This window comes from Tauraco erythrolophus, chromosome 19 (assembly GCF_009769465.1).
Source record: "Tauraco erythrolophus isolate bTauEry1 chromosome 19, bTauEry1.pri, whole genome shotgun sequence".
In the NCBI taxonomy this organism is placed as follows: Eukaryota; Metazoa; Chordata; class Aves; order Musophagiformes; family Musophagidae; genus Tauraco; species Tauraco erythrolophus.
Genome location: NC_141483.1, coordinates 2,137,602 through 2,152,249, shown reverse-complemented (window position 1 = coordinate 2,152,249; position 14,648 = coordinate 2,137,602). Strand labels below are relative to the sequence as shown.

General features: G+C 55.6%; 1 protein-coding gene across 1 annotated transcript in view; it reads right to left on the bottom strand.

Moving 5' to 3' along the window:
* KSR2 (kinase suppressor of ras 2) overlaps positions 1 to 14,648 on the bottom strand; it is a 61,439-nt gene that overhangs the window by 22,653 nt on the left and 24,138 nt on the right. The window contains exons 5-12 of the mRNA XM_086623717.1: positions 13,374 to 13,441; positions 13,092 to 13,190; positions 11,772 to 11,890; positions 9,758 to 9,926; positions 6,855 to 6,896; positions 6,524 to 6,590; positions 5,700 to 5,748; positions 4,224 to 4,591 (exon numbers count right to left, since the gene is read on the bottom strand). Of these exons, the coding sequence (XP_086479843.1) occupies positions 4,224 to 4,591; positions 5,700 to 5,748; positions 6,524 to 6,590; positions 6,855 to 6,896; positions 9,758 to 9,926; positions 11,772 to 11,890; positions 13,092 to 13,190; positions 13,374 to 13,441 (981 nt within the window). The remainder of the gene's footprint in view (positions 1 to 4,223; positions 4,592 to 5,699; positions 5,749 to 6,523; positions 6,591 to 6,854; positions 6,897 to 9,757; positions 9,927 to 11,771; positions 11,891 to 13,091; positions 13,191 to 13,373; positions 13,442 to 14,648) is intronic.

The window sequence follows — 14,648 nt, the reverse complement described above, 5'->3', positions numbered from 1 at the left end:
GGACCCCAGAGCTGAACGCAGTATTCCAGGTGGGGTCTCACCAGAGCAAAGCAGAGGGGCAGAATCCCCTCCCTCGCCCTGCTGCCCACGCTGCTCTGGATGCAGCCCAGGACACGGTTGGCTTTCTGGGCTGCCAGTGCACGGTGCTGTTTTCATGTTGAGCTTCTCATCGACCAGCACTCCCAAGTCCTTCTCCTCAGGGCTGCTCTCAATCCCTTCATCCCCCAGCCTGTACTGATACCAGGGGTTGCCCCAACCCAGTTGCAAGACCTTGCACTTGGCCTTGTCGAACCTCAAGGTTCACATAGACCCACTTCTTGAGCTTGTCCAGGTCCCTCTGGATGGCATCCCGTCCCTCCAGCATGTCAACTGCACCACTCGGCTTGGTGTCATCTGCAAACTTGCTGAGGGAGCACTCAATCCCACCATCTGTGTCGTTGATGAAGATATTACCTGGAAGTGTTCAAGGCCAGGCTGGATGAGACTTTGAGCAACCTGGTGTAGTGGAGGGTGTCCCTGCCCATGGCAGGGGGGTTGGAACTGGATGATCTTTGAGGTCCCTTCCAACTCAAACCATTCTGTGGTTCTATGACATTAAACAGCACTGGTCCCAACCATCTGGCCAGACCGATGGTTAATGCACAGAAAATTGGAGCATTAACCCAAAGCATCACGCCGTCAGCAAGACGCTGCCTCAGTTTCCCCTGCAACACCAGATGCAGCCCTCCCAGTGTCTCCCCGTGGGCCATGGCGCTTGGAGGGGGAGATTTCTTTCTGCTAATGAGATGATCCTTGAATAAACCAAGCGGGCAGGAAGGAAAATGTAGGGATGTGAAAATGTAAAAATAAACCCATCTATAAATAACCGCGCTCCGGCAGTGCCGGGTGGCACGGCGCGGTAAAGCCCCTTCCAGGGACGGGCAGCTGCTTCCAGCGTGCCGGCAGGAAAACGGAGATTTCTTTAACAGCTACAAGAAATTGCTCTTTTTTTCTTGGTGGAAAAAACGTCCTCGAGCGACAGCCTCTGGGCACCCAGGAGGAAAGGGGCCTCTTCTGCACTCAGCCAGCTCAGCCCCGCGGACACGTGCGGGGTCGAAATCTGGATGTCCTGGGTTTGTGTCGGTAATCAGCCCCATCAGAGAGCTGGGACTCACTTTCCCCCACTCCAAACAACACCTGGTTTACAGTTATTCCCATAAACCCACAGGGAGAACTTGAATTCCTTCAGAAAAATCCTGTTTGAGGAGCGATGCTCTCCTCTGCAAGGGGTCACCAGCCTCCCTCCTCCCCCAGTGCCACATCCTGGACCATTCCCAGTATCCTCGACCATTCCCAGTATCCTCAACTGTTCCCAGTTTCTTTGACCGTTCCCAGCATCCTCAATTATTTCCAGTATCCTTGGCCATGCCCAGTATCCTTTACCATTCCCAGTATCCTTGACTGTTCCCAGTATCCTAAACCATTCCCAGCATCCTCAACCATTCCCAGTATCCTTGACCATTCCCAATATCCTCAACTGTTCCCAGTATCCTTGACTGTTCCCAGTATCCTCAACCATTCCCAGCATCCTCAACCATTCCCAGCATCCTCAACCATTCCCAGCATCCTCAACGGTTCCCAGTATCATTGATCATTCCCGGTTCAACTCACACCACATTCTCCTCTTCCCAGACTCATTCCCTACAACACCGGAGCAGCAGCTCCCATCCATGCCATGACATGGAGTCTCCAAGGCTGTTGTATCCCTTAGGAAAGATCTGACTATTCCAAGAAGCAGGGCCAGATAAGCAGACCTCAATGCCATGGAGACACCTACATAGCGAGAAGGCTTTTCCCCACAAGAGATGATCAGAGATGTCCCAAAAAGCCCCAGAAATGTTCAACCACGGACAGACTGGACAAGCACTGCAGGCACAAGGGCACGGGAGCACCCCTGCACTGTCGCCCCGGGAAAAGCAAAGGATGCTTCACCCAGAGAGCCCCAGAGGTGCCTCCTGGGGAAGCACCAGCAGAAGAGAAGCCTCAAAGGGGTGTCTAGAAATGACCTCAGGGCTAAAGGACGTGCACTCAAGCAGTCTTGGCCTTTCCAAAAATTCCCAAGCCAGCTCTGAGCCCTCTTCCACCATGCCACACCCTCACGGCCAACCCACCAGCAGCACTGGCCACGAGCCCATGGCAGCCCACAAACCCCACCAGGAGAAAACCAAACGGGTTTCCAGTTGCAACTGAAAAAAACCATCACGGCGTTGATTCAGCCTTCGAAGAACACGGATAAAAGCCGGTTGCCGGTCACAGGAGCCGTTGCGAGCGCGGGTTATATTTAGGGCAATCCAATAAAACCATACTTTGACCTTAAAAAAAGGAACCGAGCGCAGCTGGGAGGAAAATCAAGGCTTCACAGACCTCATATTAATGCATCAAGCTGCTGCAGCGCACGTATTTATTTTGTCAAACTGTCAAAAACGGCACCGTTACGGTTTTATATAAAGAGGCATTAGAATAGAAACCACTTTGTGGCTGGGGGGAAGCAAAAAATGAATCTATTGCCCAGGTTTTGATATTAAATAGGATTGAAAAGCCGAGCAAATAGGGGCTGCGACGGGACGGCGGAGCAGAACGGGACGGAGAAGCTGCGTGTTCGTCTGGGTAGAGGCAGGTGCTGAATTTTCCCAGGATGACTATTTTTTGGGCCAAAATAACAAGTATTATTTTTTCCAGTGCCCAGCTGGGGAGAGCCGGGCCCCAGCTGGGGTCACCCTGTCCCCAGAGGACGCAACTCCTGAACCAAACGCCCATGATCCCAGCAGGGCAGGGAGCAAGCGATGGCACGAGGAGCCACAAATTTGGGTTGAAATCCTCAGCTGTTGAGCAAAACGGGGAAGCAGAGCAAAGCCCCCACCCTGGCACACACAGAACCACCCCAGCTGGGACCAAGGAGCTGGGAAGTGCCACTTTCAAGAGGACATCAGGAAGGGATGATGCAATATTTCATCGCTAACAGCTCTTCGGAAGCGTTGCCGTTTCAGACTTTCTGAAACGCCGCCAGGGAGGAGGCTGGAAATTCAACCTCCCCTTGAGGAAACTTCTCCCAGAGAAGGTAACTGGTGGTGGGACGTGAAGCGACACCGCGTCAAGCCCCGTGGCTCAATACACAGTCTAGAGGTGAAGGAAATGACTGAATATTCAGAAATAATCAATTTTGTGGTTGCCCACCCGTGCGAGGAGCACGCCGGGACGCTCGGTGCTGCCTCACCAGGGATGCTCAGTGCTGTCTTTTCCACCAGGCATGGGGGTGACAGCAGGTAACAGCAATTCCTTGGGACAGAGGCAGCTCTGGAGGTGTTTTGAGATGGTTTGGGAGACCCCAAATCCCTCCCTGTGCCACCAGCTGCCCAGCCAGCAGGTCTTCAAGCCACCATCTCCTACCCCTGGCCCCATCCCAAACTCACTCCAGTCAGTCCCATACACAAGTTTGGGTGTAATACAGACAACAGTTTTGCCCCATCCCTGGAAGTGTTCAAGGCCAGGTTGGATGAGGCTTTGAGCAACTTGGTGTAGTGGAGGGTGTCCCTGCCCCTGGCAGGGGGCTTGGAATGAGATAATCTTGAAGGTCCCTCCCAACCCAAACCATTCTATGGTTCTATGATTCAATGAAAGGGAGGAAATTCTCCAGGAGACCATGACTTATCTCGCAAGGTCTCCCACCTCTGCTGCCCTTCCAGCTGTTTCACAGATCGTTGGACCCAACGCTTGCACCCCACTGAGCCTTCAGACACCCGAGCTGTTTTCATGGCACCGAATTATTCACAAAACCCAGTCTTGGTGCGTGGCCAGCTGCTTCATGCAATTAGAGGCTTTTCCACCCTGCGGCAGCGCTCGAGCAGGGTCCAGACCCCATCACCCAGCCAGGAACCCGAACAGGGCACCAGGCAAAAAAACCTCACCCAGGACAGAGGTGCCAATCCCACCACAGAGATCGCAGCACCGCGTTACATCCCTCCTGGTTAAACCCAACCATTCCTGTCTCAAACCCCACATCTCCAGGAGATGAATCCACCTGGGTTTGCGATCTGCTTTACAGCATAAATCACAGGAGATGGAGAAGATCCCTTTGCTAGGGTGAGAAGGCATGGCCAGCCTTGCTTCCCGGGAACGTTTGACTGCAGGAAGGTGTTTTGGAAAGAAAAAATGCTTCTGGCTGAGCACGAGACGTTGGGGCTTACCTGGTGATGATGGCGAGGTGGGGAGGGCTCATGCAGGCTCCCATGAAGAGCACCACGTTCTCGTGCCGGGTCTGCCGGTACGCCATCACCTCCCTCTTGAAGGCCTTCAGCTGGTCCTCATTGTCCCGCTCGATGTCGATGAGGCGGATGGCCACCTCCCCGTGCCAGCGCCCGTGAAAGACCTGCCCAAAGCGGCCCTTGCCGATGAGCTCGCCAATCTCGAGCTGCTCAAAGGGGATGTCCCACTCCTGGAGGAAGATGCTGGTCTGGCTGGCCTTGCGGGGGAAGTTGCGGGCGGAGAGGAGCGAGAGGTTCATCTCTTCAAAGTCATCTTCAGACTCCTGAGCCTCCTCAGCACCTTCTTCATTCTGCGGTGGAGGGGGCAAAGGGAGGTGAGCGCAATAAAAGATGGGGGCGGAAATGACAGAATCATCGAATGGCTTGGGTTGGGAGGGACCTTCAAGATCAACCAGTTCCAACCCCCCTGCCATGGGCAGGGACACCTTCCACTGCACTAGGTTACTCAAAGCCTCATCCAACCTGGCCTTGAACACTTCCAGGGATGAGGCAGCCACAACTTCTCTGGGCAACCTGTGCCAGTGCCTCACCATCCTCAAAGTCAAGAATTTCTTCGTTAAATCTAATGGAAATCTCCCCTCTTTCAGTTCAAAGCCATTGCCCCATGTCCTGTCACTACACACCCTTGTTCAAAGCCCCTCTCCAGCTTTTCTGTAGCCCCTTTAGGCACTGGAAGGCTGCTAGAAAGTGTCCCCGGAGCCTTCTCTTCTCCAGGCTGAACAGCCCCAACTCTCTCAGCCTGTCTCCAGAGCAGAGGTGCTCCAACTGTGCCCAAGGAAAATAATGTGGACAAAACCCCATGAAGGCACCTCCTGCTCCCTCAGAGCCAGAGAACCCAGGCAGGTACTTTCCAAAGTACAGCTGCGTTTTATGCAAAGCCAGCAGAAATCCAGAACTTTGCAGGGAGACCCTTTTATCTACCCCAGGGTTAAACAGAAGAGAGCAACACATCAGGGGATGTAATTAATTCGACTGAAAGCAGCATTTCTCTGCTCATACTGACCGCTCCCACCCTGGCACCCCCCACTCCGCAGCCCCCACCCCTCCAGGACTGGGCTGGCTTTTCCCTTGATGCTTTCTAGAGGATTCACGACATCCACCCAAAGCTCATCCCCATCCCCACTCACCACCCCTTCCCCTCCACCACCTTTTTAATGCATCTCAGAAAAGCTCGTTGGGTTCTAAACTCAAGGGCAGACACGAAACCCATCAGGGTCCCACTTCATGGGGTGGGGGACACAGTTGCCTGGGCAGGATCAGGCCTGGGCATTAGCTCAATTATGGGGAATTTCACTGCACAGCTGCTAACTTAGCTGGTTCCTGTGGAATTTGCCCCGATATATGCATATATAAAAAATAAAATGCTGTTGAGGCCAGGAGCCAGCCCAGCCAGCTCACCTCCGAGGTGGGCTCCACTTCAATTTGAAGCAATGGGTTTCCTTCCAGGCTGTTAAAAAAAAAGACTGAATTACCACCGGGTAAATATACCGCCCCGGGAGGTGTCACCTTGAAAACCGAACGGGTTTTTCAATTCTTTTGGAGCAGTGGAGGTTTCAAAGACCCTCCCTTGCAGTAAGAGCACCCAAATTTGTTCCATGTCCCAGCTCTCTGGGCCAGCAACTCCTCTTTTTCTCCTCTGCTTACACAGCACCCAGTCCATGACCAGGGTCTCACTGCACCCAACAGTAAACAGGGAATTAAGGAAATTCCATGGGGAAGAGCGGCTGGAGCAGCTCAGGTGGTTTTAAGCATAATTTAAACACGTTATAATGATTATCAGTAACGTAAGTAGCAGTGTACCCTCCCAGTGGCAGCAAGGACGGCAGGAGAGGCATAACACTCCCCAAGCCATGTGGACGCGGTGGCCCTGAGCTCCCAATCCCACTTGACCACCACTAAAGAGTCATAAATCCCAGGGAGATGCAGACGGATACACAAAAGGAGCCGCTCCTGATGTTCTAAGCAGCATAAATCAACCTCCTGCCCTCTGCTTCCAACCCTTCTCCTCCTCCAGCCACGGAGCCAGAGCCACGAGCTGGGTTAGGGCAGCCGGGGCTTCATCTCCACCATCCACCCAACCTACCCGAGAGGCAGCCCTGAGCCCCAAACGGGTCCTGCGAAGCCACAGGAGCACCCATGGGTGCCTGGAGGAGGTGGGGGGTGGGCAGGAGACGCGCTGCCTGGGAAGGGGAAGCTAACCGAGAGGAGGGGGAGGCACTCACATGGGGTTGGAGTTGACGGGGTGGAGGATCACTTGCGGGGCTCGGGTCGGTGTCTCTGGCACCACGTCTGGAGAGAAGAGAGGGGAGTGAGAGCGGGTTGGGAGGCACCAGGAACCCCTTCCAGTGCCAAGAGGCACCCAGGGGGACGAAATCCCACCGAAAACCTCCCTTTGTCCCCACGTTCCATTTAGCTATGCCCTTGGCTATAGCTGGGTAGAACTTCGGGCCACCCAGCCCTGCAGCATCTGGTTTGGGGGAGAAGTTCCACCTCAGCATACCCCACCCTGCACAAACCCAAGGGTTAGAGGAGAAGACTTCTGAAGAGACTCACCTGGGAAAATGAACTGCTGCTTGTATTTGTAGTAATGGGAAGCTGGAAAAGAGAAAAGGTGGGGTTAAACCTGTGCAGCCCAGTCCCACTCCATGAAACACCAGCCCTGGGTGCCCCCCTGCATGACCCAACCTCTCCCACCTCCACTGCTCCGGAGGATGTCACCCACGACGGCACGTAGGGTGCCCAGGTGAAGAAATTAAGACCTTGGCCCTCTAAGGATCTGGCTGGATTATGACTTCTTTTCTCCACCATCAGCTACTGCTCTGCACCATTTGGAGAGTGTTGATGGCATTTGCAAAGTCATCGGTGGGATTCGGACACCTGGTTGCCAGCACAAGCCCGCAGGGTTTGACTGCTCAGCTCCCAACCGGCATTTGGGAACCACTCGACATCATGGAGACACCGAGCGATGGATTTGCAGCTGCTGCCTGGTTTTGCCCAATCCAGCCCGTCTAACCATGCATTTCTGCTGTGCTCTGCAGACGTGTCCTTTCTGGCTGTCAGCAGCCCAGGAGCCGCTGCCCAAAGCCGGCGCTGCAGAAGGGCTCTGGGTGGTGGTACCCTCCATCGGCTCCCCGTTGCCAGCGGGCAAAGCCCAAGGGCTGATTTGACTCACACAGGCAGGCATGTCATGGGTATGAAGTAAGAATGAGCTGCTGAGGCCACCAGAGGTTGGCACCAGCTCAGAATGCACCTCCTCCTTCAGCTTCAAGACCTCAAAGACTGTCCTTCTCCTCTCCAGCTTCGAGACCCTGAAGATTGACCTCAGCTCTGCAGTGAGACCTGAACACCCCTGAGTGGAGATCAAAGGAGACTCGAAGGTAATTCCGGCAGAAGAAGGTCACTGTGTTGCCATTTCCAAGCTCAAATCCTAATCCCCAAGATGACCATCTTGACGAGATGAACCACGGAGAACTTCCCACCCGAGAAGATGAAAGCACCTTAAGTCTTGCTTTGTATCAGACTGGCTCCTGTTCGCCCCAGGGCTCTGCTCACCACGGGCACAAAAGCAGGGAGCAACCACCCCCCCGAGCTGCCAGGGTCCGATCCTGCCTCGCTCCATCCCCGCCACCTGCTCGGCTGCAGCGGCACCGACGGCATGTCCAGGTCCCTGTGATGAGATGCTGCTGCCCACGATGGGGTTACTGCTGTGGTTCTTGCTTTAGCCAACGTGAAATAACATCTCAAAAGACCTGCAGGGAGGTCTCTGCTCCAGAAGTGATGCATGACTGGGTCACCAAGCCCTGGACCTCCTGCCCCTTCCCCCCAGACCCAGGCAGGGTCCAGGGCTTACCCAGGAAGCGGTTTGGGGATGTTAATGGCTGCCAGCTGGGCTATCACGCTGCCAAGACATCAGGATGCTTCGGCTCTGGCTGGACCACCACGAGCTCGGTGACACGGGCACAGGAACCCACGTCATGCTCACAGGGCTGCAGCCACACGATGGATCATCCTCCCAGTGCCTGGAGGCTCGGGGGCGGTGGCTGGTGAAATCCCGACCCGGGGAGCAGGAGAAGGAGCTGAACCTCTCCTGAGGGACAGGTCACGCCACTCCTTGGGGTGCTCAGTGCCTCCTCACAGCTCCTCCGCTGTCTTCCTCATGCCCCTCCAGCATCCCGCCAGAGTTCCAGGCACTCCAGCGAGCAAGACTTGTGCACGGCTGCAGCCTCTCCGGGCACATGAGGACCTGTGTTTGATTTGGTGGGTTTGGGCTTTTTTCCAGCTTTTGGAACTATTTGTTACCGTGGTGATGGATCCTGCCACTGAAATCTCCTCTCGCCTCCCTCTTCCTCCTCCTCTTTAGCTGAAGGCATGTCAGGACGGAAGGGAGGAATCACCACGGCATGATGAGCGTGACAGTGCCATTTGTTTGCTCCAGAGAAGCAGTCCTCACCCTCCTTCCTACCTGACCAGCTTGTTAGTCCTGGGGGGTTTGGGATGCAGGAGGGACCTCAACCTCCTGGCTGCTGCTCCATCAAAGAACCTTGAGGCCACAAACCAAACAGGGGTCACCGGCCCCGGGGCAGCTGTGAGCGCTTCAGCATCTCAGAGAGGGTTCAGGGCCATGGTTCCTCCTCCCTTCCCCTTGCCAGGCCCTTTTTGGGAGCGGCTGGAGAGGCAGGTGGGTGGCTGAGGACAGCTGAGCCCCTCCACTCTGCCAGGAGTGATGCTGAGCCATTCCCCTCCAGGAAAGGACCTTCCCTGGGGCAGCAGCACTGCCCCAAGGACATCCCAAAGGTAGCCGTGCTGGGACAGGCTTCGGCATGTCCTCAGGCCAGGAGGAGCTTTTCTGGTCATTTGACATAGCTCCTGTGTCCTGAAGCCACTGTGATCCCCTTCCACCATCCCTGAAGAGATTGAGCTCCAGGAGCAGATGGATCCAGACAAGACTTGGTGGGACAAGCTACATCAGACACCCCCAGCATCAGCTACTCCCCACTATCACCCCACGCATGCTGCCAACAAGCTTGTTGGAGGCCCGTCACCCCAAAGACCCGGTGAAGTCAACCCAAGTCACCCTTGTAGAGGGGTAAGACTCTCATTTGCTGTCAAGGCAACGCAGTGGGCACACACCATGGAGAAGTCGTGCCCGGAAAGGTTTTGGTAGCCTCAAGCACAGCAGGTTGCCCACAGAAGCTGCACTGGCTCCATCCTTGGAGGTTTTCAAGACTAAACTGGATAAAGCCTGGAGCTCTGACCCTACTTCAAGCAGGAGGTTTGACTAGAGACTCCCAAGCTCCCTCACAACCTGAATTATCCTAAACTCATCTTTGCTGCTTGTTTCTGCTTCCAACTTTTCCCCATCCCAGCGGAAGTCCAGGCAGATCCTTACGCTGAGGACATGCCGGGGCACGAGCCCATCTCATCAGGCAGATGCGGAGGTGGGGAGCTCACGGTACCTGGCAAGTTGAACTGCTTCTGCTGGCGCGGGCACTGCGGGGAGGGGTGCAGGGGGGACGGGGGCGTCGCACTGGGCGGCAGCGGTGGGGCCGGCGAGGAGGGCGTGGAGGAGGTGGTGGAGGAAGGGTTGCTGCTGGAGTCTGGCTGGTAGGGCACCGGGATGTGGTCCTGTGGGACATGGGGAAGGAGAGAAGAAGAGAGGAGCCGGTGAGAGCAGTGCCGGACGGTGCCACCCCAAGGTGCTCCAGTGCAGAGGACCCTGCTTGAAAGGCAAGAACTACACTGGTCATCCTAGTCCCCCTGTTTCCAGAAGCCCTAGAAAACAACCAAAACCCCAACCTGGCCTTGTCCAAAACCATTTGTCTTCACAGCTTGCACCAAGGCCATTTCACACCAGAAATGGGGCTGAAGGATCAGCCAACACCTCCCAAGACATCCCTCACCCTTCATTGACCCTTCCTAATCAAGGCAAGGATGACAGCATCGAGTGCACCTCTCGGAGAACACCGCGATTGGTGAGGAGAGGCCACTTGGGAGCAGATGGGGAGAACCTGCCTGGATATCTTTGATCTGAAAAGGCAAATAGAGGCCAGAATTTCCCACCTTGCTCATGACCTTGCTGCCCAACGTGGAGACACTTACCATGGTCTGACCTTTAGCACCACTGAGCACTCCCGTCTCCAGACAGGTGCACCCATGGCAAGACCCCCTCCAAGGTCAGAAAATCTGCATGAGCCTCCTCCAGCAGGTAATTTTCTCCAAATTGATTAATTTTTAAATGAGCTGGGCCTTCCATACCTTTTGTATGGACCATCCCGACGCACACGACAATCTCAGCTAGGGAAAATATGATTTAAACCAGCTCAGAAGGCCACTAACAATGAGATTTCAATGGTATCCATGGATTAGAAGCTAAAGAAATGCTTTTAGAAATGTCAAAGCAAGAAGGGGGCCCTGTTGCATAAAGCACGTTTATAGAGGAAATGTTAACCGGAACAGGAGTGCTTAGGTCAAAGCCAAATATATATATAAATATATTTATTTTAATTTTATTTTTTTTATATATATACACACACACACACTGTGCATCATCATGATCTGGTTAGAGAAAAGCTAGGCAGGGTGCAAGGACTCCACGACAGTGGCAGAAGGAGAAACAGGGCTGATAAAGAACCCAAAGCCTTTATGAGAGAGCTGAGCCACCTCCTCACTGCCCTCTAATAAAGCAAAATCAATCCCTGGAAGGACGGCCACGAAAAAGAACAACGCATCTTGACTTCTTTTGGATACCTGCAGTAGCTCGCCAGCCTCAAAAAAGCCATTTCCACCACCCCAAAAGAAGAAGAACGAGCAGATCATTGCCCTGAGGATCTCCGAAGAGATTTAGGTTGAAAAACTCCATCCAAGAGAGCATCAGTTGGGACCCAACCGCTGCTGAGAGCCAGAAGATGCTGAGGTCCAGGAGGAGGTGGCGGGGAGATCCTACCAGCCTTTGGGAAGTCAAGATGTTGGTGACTTGTTCCCCAACACGCCGAGGATGTCCCTCGCTTGGAACACCTCCATCCTGCAGACACCTCCTCCCCCCGCACTACCCCCGGTTGCCCACCAGCAATTTTCCACTGAAGGCTCTAAATTTCATCCCAACTAAGTTGGTTTTATGGCGAGGAGCACAGGGCAGGAGCGAGAAGCCAGGCGCATCGTCAGGTCCGGCTCCACCAGCTTTGCCAGGGACACCATCAAAATCTGAGCTCGTTTTATTTGTAACAATAAATTCCTTATTCCTGGAAGCCGCAGGTGGTAGCAGAGACCTCAAACCACCCAAATTCAGCTTAAATCTGGAGACTGAGAGGCCACAGGGCCGGCAGGACACGGGTTATTTTGAAAGTGCTGATATTGTTTGATTTTTAAAAGAAAGAACCTCGGCGGACGCAACCCACGCCGGGAAAGCCGAGGGGCTCCCGGCTCATGGGTGGGTGCCAAGTGGGGGGCTCGGGGCTGGGGGGAGCAGCTCACCTTGTTGAGTTTGTTGGTCTTGGGGAGCGTCTGGCTGACGTGCAGGTCCGAATAGCGGGGGGGTTTCCGCAAGGGGTTGTTGATATCGCAGGGCACCGACTCCGTCCGGACTAACCGTGCTGGATTAAGAAGGGAGAGGAGGGATGGGGCGGGGGGAGAAGGGGATGGAGAGGAGGGAGAGGGGGCAGAGAGATGGGGAGACATCAAAGCTTTGCAGGAGCACTTGAGGTCACCCCTGCTGTGCTCAAAAACCGCTCTGGAATCGCTCTCCAAAGCCTTTCCCCGCGGCACCTCCAGCCTTCAGGCTCCCCCGGCTCCCAGGCTACAGCCAAACCCCCCCCAGGACCTGGGGGGCTCAGAGCCCCCCACGGCAGGATGCGAACTGCACCCTCGTCCCCCTGCAGAGGGGCTGTGATTCGGGGAGGTTCGGCTGCCCCACAAGCCAGGGGGGCAGCCAGCAGCAGGAGGAGGCACCATCCCCTTCCTCTTCCTCACTGCAGCTTTTCGGGGTGGGGGGAAGAAGCCGGCTCAGAGCACCCTACTCTTGGCAGAGAGATTTTTTTGGGGGGGAGGGATGGAAATCCAGCTTGCAGCCCTGGGAGGGGTTGGGAACGGGCTGGCTGCAGAGCAAGGCATTTAAAACCTTTCTCAGCTCTTTGGCCGATGCCGAGGCCACCCCAAAGCCACGCTGCTCCTCGCTGCCGCGCATCCGCGGCTCCGGCTCTCACACCGTGGCAAACAGCAGCCACGAACCCCAATTCTGCCCATCCCAGGAGCGCGGGACACCACTTTCTCGGGGTTCACAGCAGCTCAGAGCATGATGGGGTGGTTCTTCAGCCCCTTCCACCCAAATTTGCTGCAAGCAAGGGCACGGGGGCCGCAGCAGAGGCTGCAGAATTCCCCCCCTGTGAGTCAAAGCATCCCTACTTTTGCCTTTCCTCTGCGATTAAAACCGATCGGGGTGGGTTTTGGTGGTATTTAACACAGAATAACGGCCTTTAAGAGCTCAAAATTCAAAGTAACGGTAATCAGAAGGGTTTCCCTTAGGCGGTCGCGGTCCTCTGGCCGGCGGGGAGCGTTCGGCCAAACTCTGGAAGAAAAGAGGTGGGAAGCGACGCCTGTCGTCCTGCTGCAAAGTCCTCCCACCTCCATGGTTTTTAAGGAACGGGCTCTCCTGGTGGAGAGCGGGATAAGGCAGCTCCGAAAGCACCACGAGCATCCGCACGGGAATCTCCCCATGCGCCGCGGGAGATTCGGGGTGCCCCCGCGGCCGCCCGGAGCTCTCGACGGTAGCGAAAGGCTAAAACCTGGTGCACTTACCCCGTGCGGTGGGGAATCTGAAAAGAAAAGGAGGCAGGGGAAGGGTGGGTGGCAGTGGTTTGCAATGCAAATCTGCCTCGCCCCGACCGGCTCGTCTCCCTATAAGCGGAAAAAACGGGTGGGTAAAAATTTTCACGGCGCACCCGCGGGGTTCGGGAGCCTCCGGTCCCGCCAGCCGGCAGCGAGGGTCAGGCTCCCGAATTGCCCCGGGGGGGAGCTTTCGAAAGTTTTACCTGGTGGCAACGCGTCCACAGAGGTAGAAGAGGGGAGGAAGGCCCTTACCTCCGCGGTGGATGATCAGCAGGTGGCACGGAGGGGCCTCTTTGGTGCATTTGTTGTGGCACTTGAGCCTGGCAGGGGACAGAGGAGATGGGCGTGAGCGGGGAGGGCGGAGGGGCTGCGGGGTGGCTCGGAGCCGGGAGCGTCGCTGTGGACCGTGGACCCTTCCTCCACCCACGATGGCAACTCCGTGGAAGGTCTTGGTTGCCCTTGAGCGGTCCCACGGGCGAACCCCTGCTGCGTCCCTGCGGTCCCGCAAGCTCATGCTGGGGGAGCCCCGTGATTCCCAGTTGGGGGAGCCCTGTGATTCCCAGCTGGGGGATGCCAATGATTCCCAGTCCCGGGAGTCCCCCCATGCTGCGGGCGCAAGGATAAGAAGCGGCACAGGATGCCCATCCCGGAGCATCGGGGCGGGTTGGCTGGAAGGACGCTGGGGCCACGTGCCTTTGGCAAATGGAAGCCGTGGCGGGTGCATCTGGCCCCACGGAGGGGTGGGAGAACCCCCAAATCTTGGGGGGGGGGCTGCCCAGCTCCCCCCTTTCTCTACCAGCTGCAGGGGACCAGGCACCCACCAGCCAGCCTGAAGATGCCCCAAACTGTCCGTTCTGCCAGGCTCGGCTGAAATAAAAGGAGCAGAGACCCCCGGGCCAGGGAAAGCCACTTCCCACTTTAATTAAGCTTTATGCTTAATTAAATTCAGCAAAGGGAGTGGAGGGGCTGGAAGGGGCTGCCCCAGCCCTTTTTTTTGGCTCCCGATGAATCTCTGCCATTGTGCCCTCCCCTCCGCGGCTTTAGTACCAGGACATTGAATAAAAATAATGAGAGCATTTACGGCTCCGTTGAATATTTTGCAGAGCTTTGGCTGCTTTCGCAGGAGTCTACGGAGGGCATCGCCCCCGGGTCATGCATAGAGGCATAAGTAGGTTCCTGCCGCCCCGAAACCTTCTCCTTCGCTCTTAATTAGGGATGGAAACGAGTCCTCGGCTCACGGCGGCCCCGGCGGAGTGGGGAGAGCCATGGGGGAAAAGGCAAAAAGGAGGAAAGGATTTAAAAAATACGAGGGTAAAGGATGAGGAGGGGAGAAAAAAAAAAAAGACGGCGGCTCCAAGTCAATGAGCTGGGTAATGAAAATGCAGGAGCTGCACGCATTGGGTTTTATTACCGAGCCGTTCCTAGAGGGAAAAGCAGAGATTAATTCGGTGCTGGAGGCTTCAGGCAGATTTGGGGGCTGTGGGGTTGGTTTACCTGTTTGTTCCCCTCCTGTTCCTGGGGAAAGTA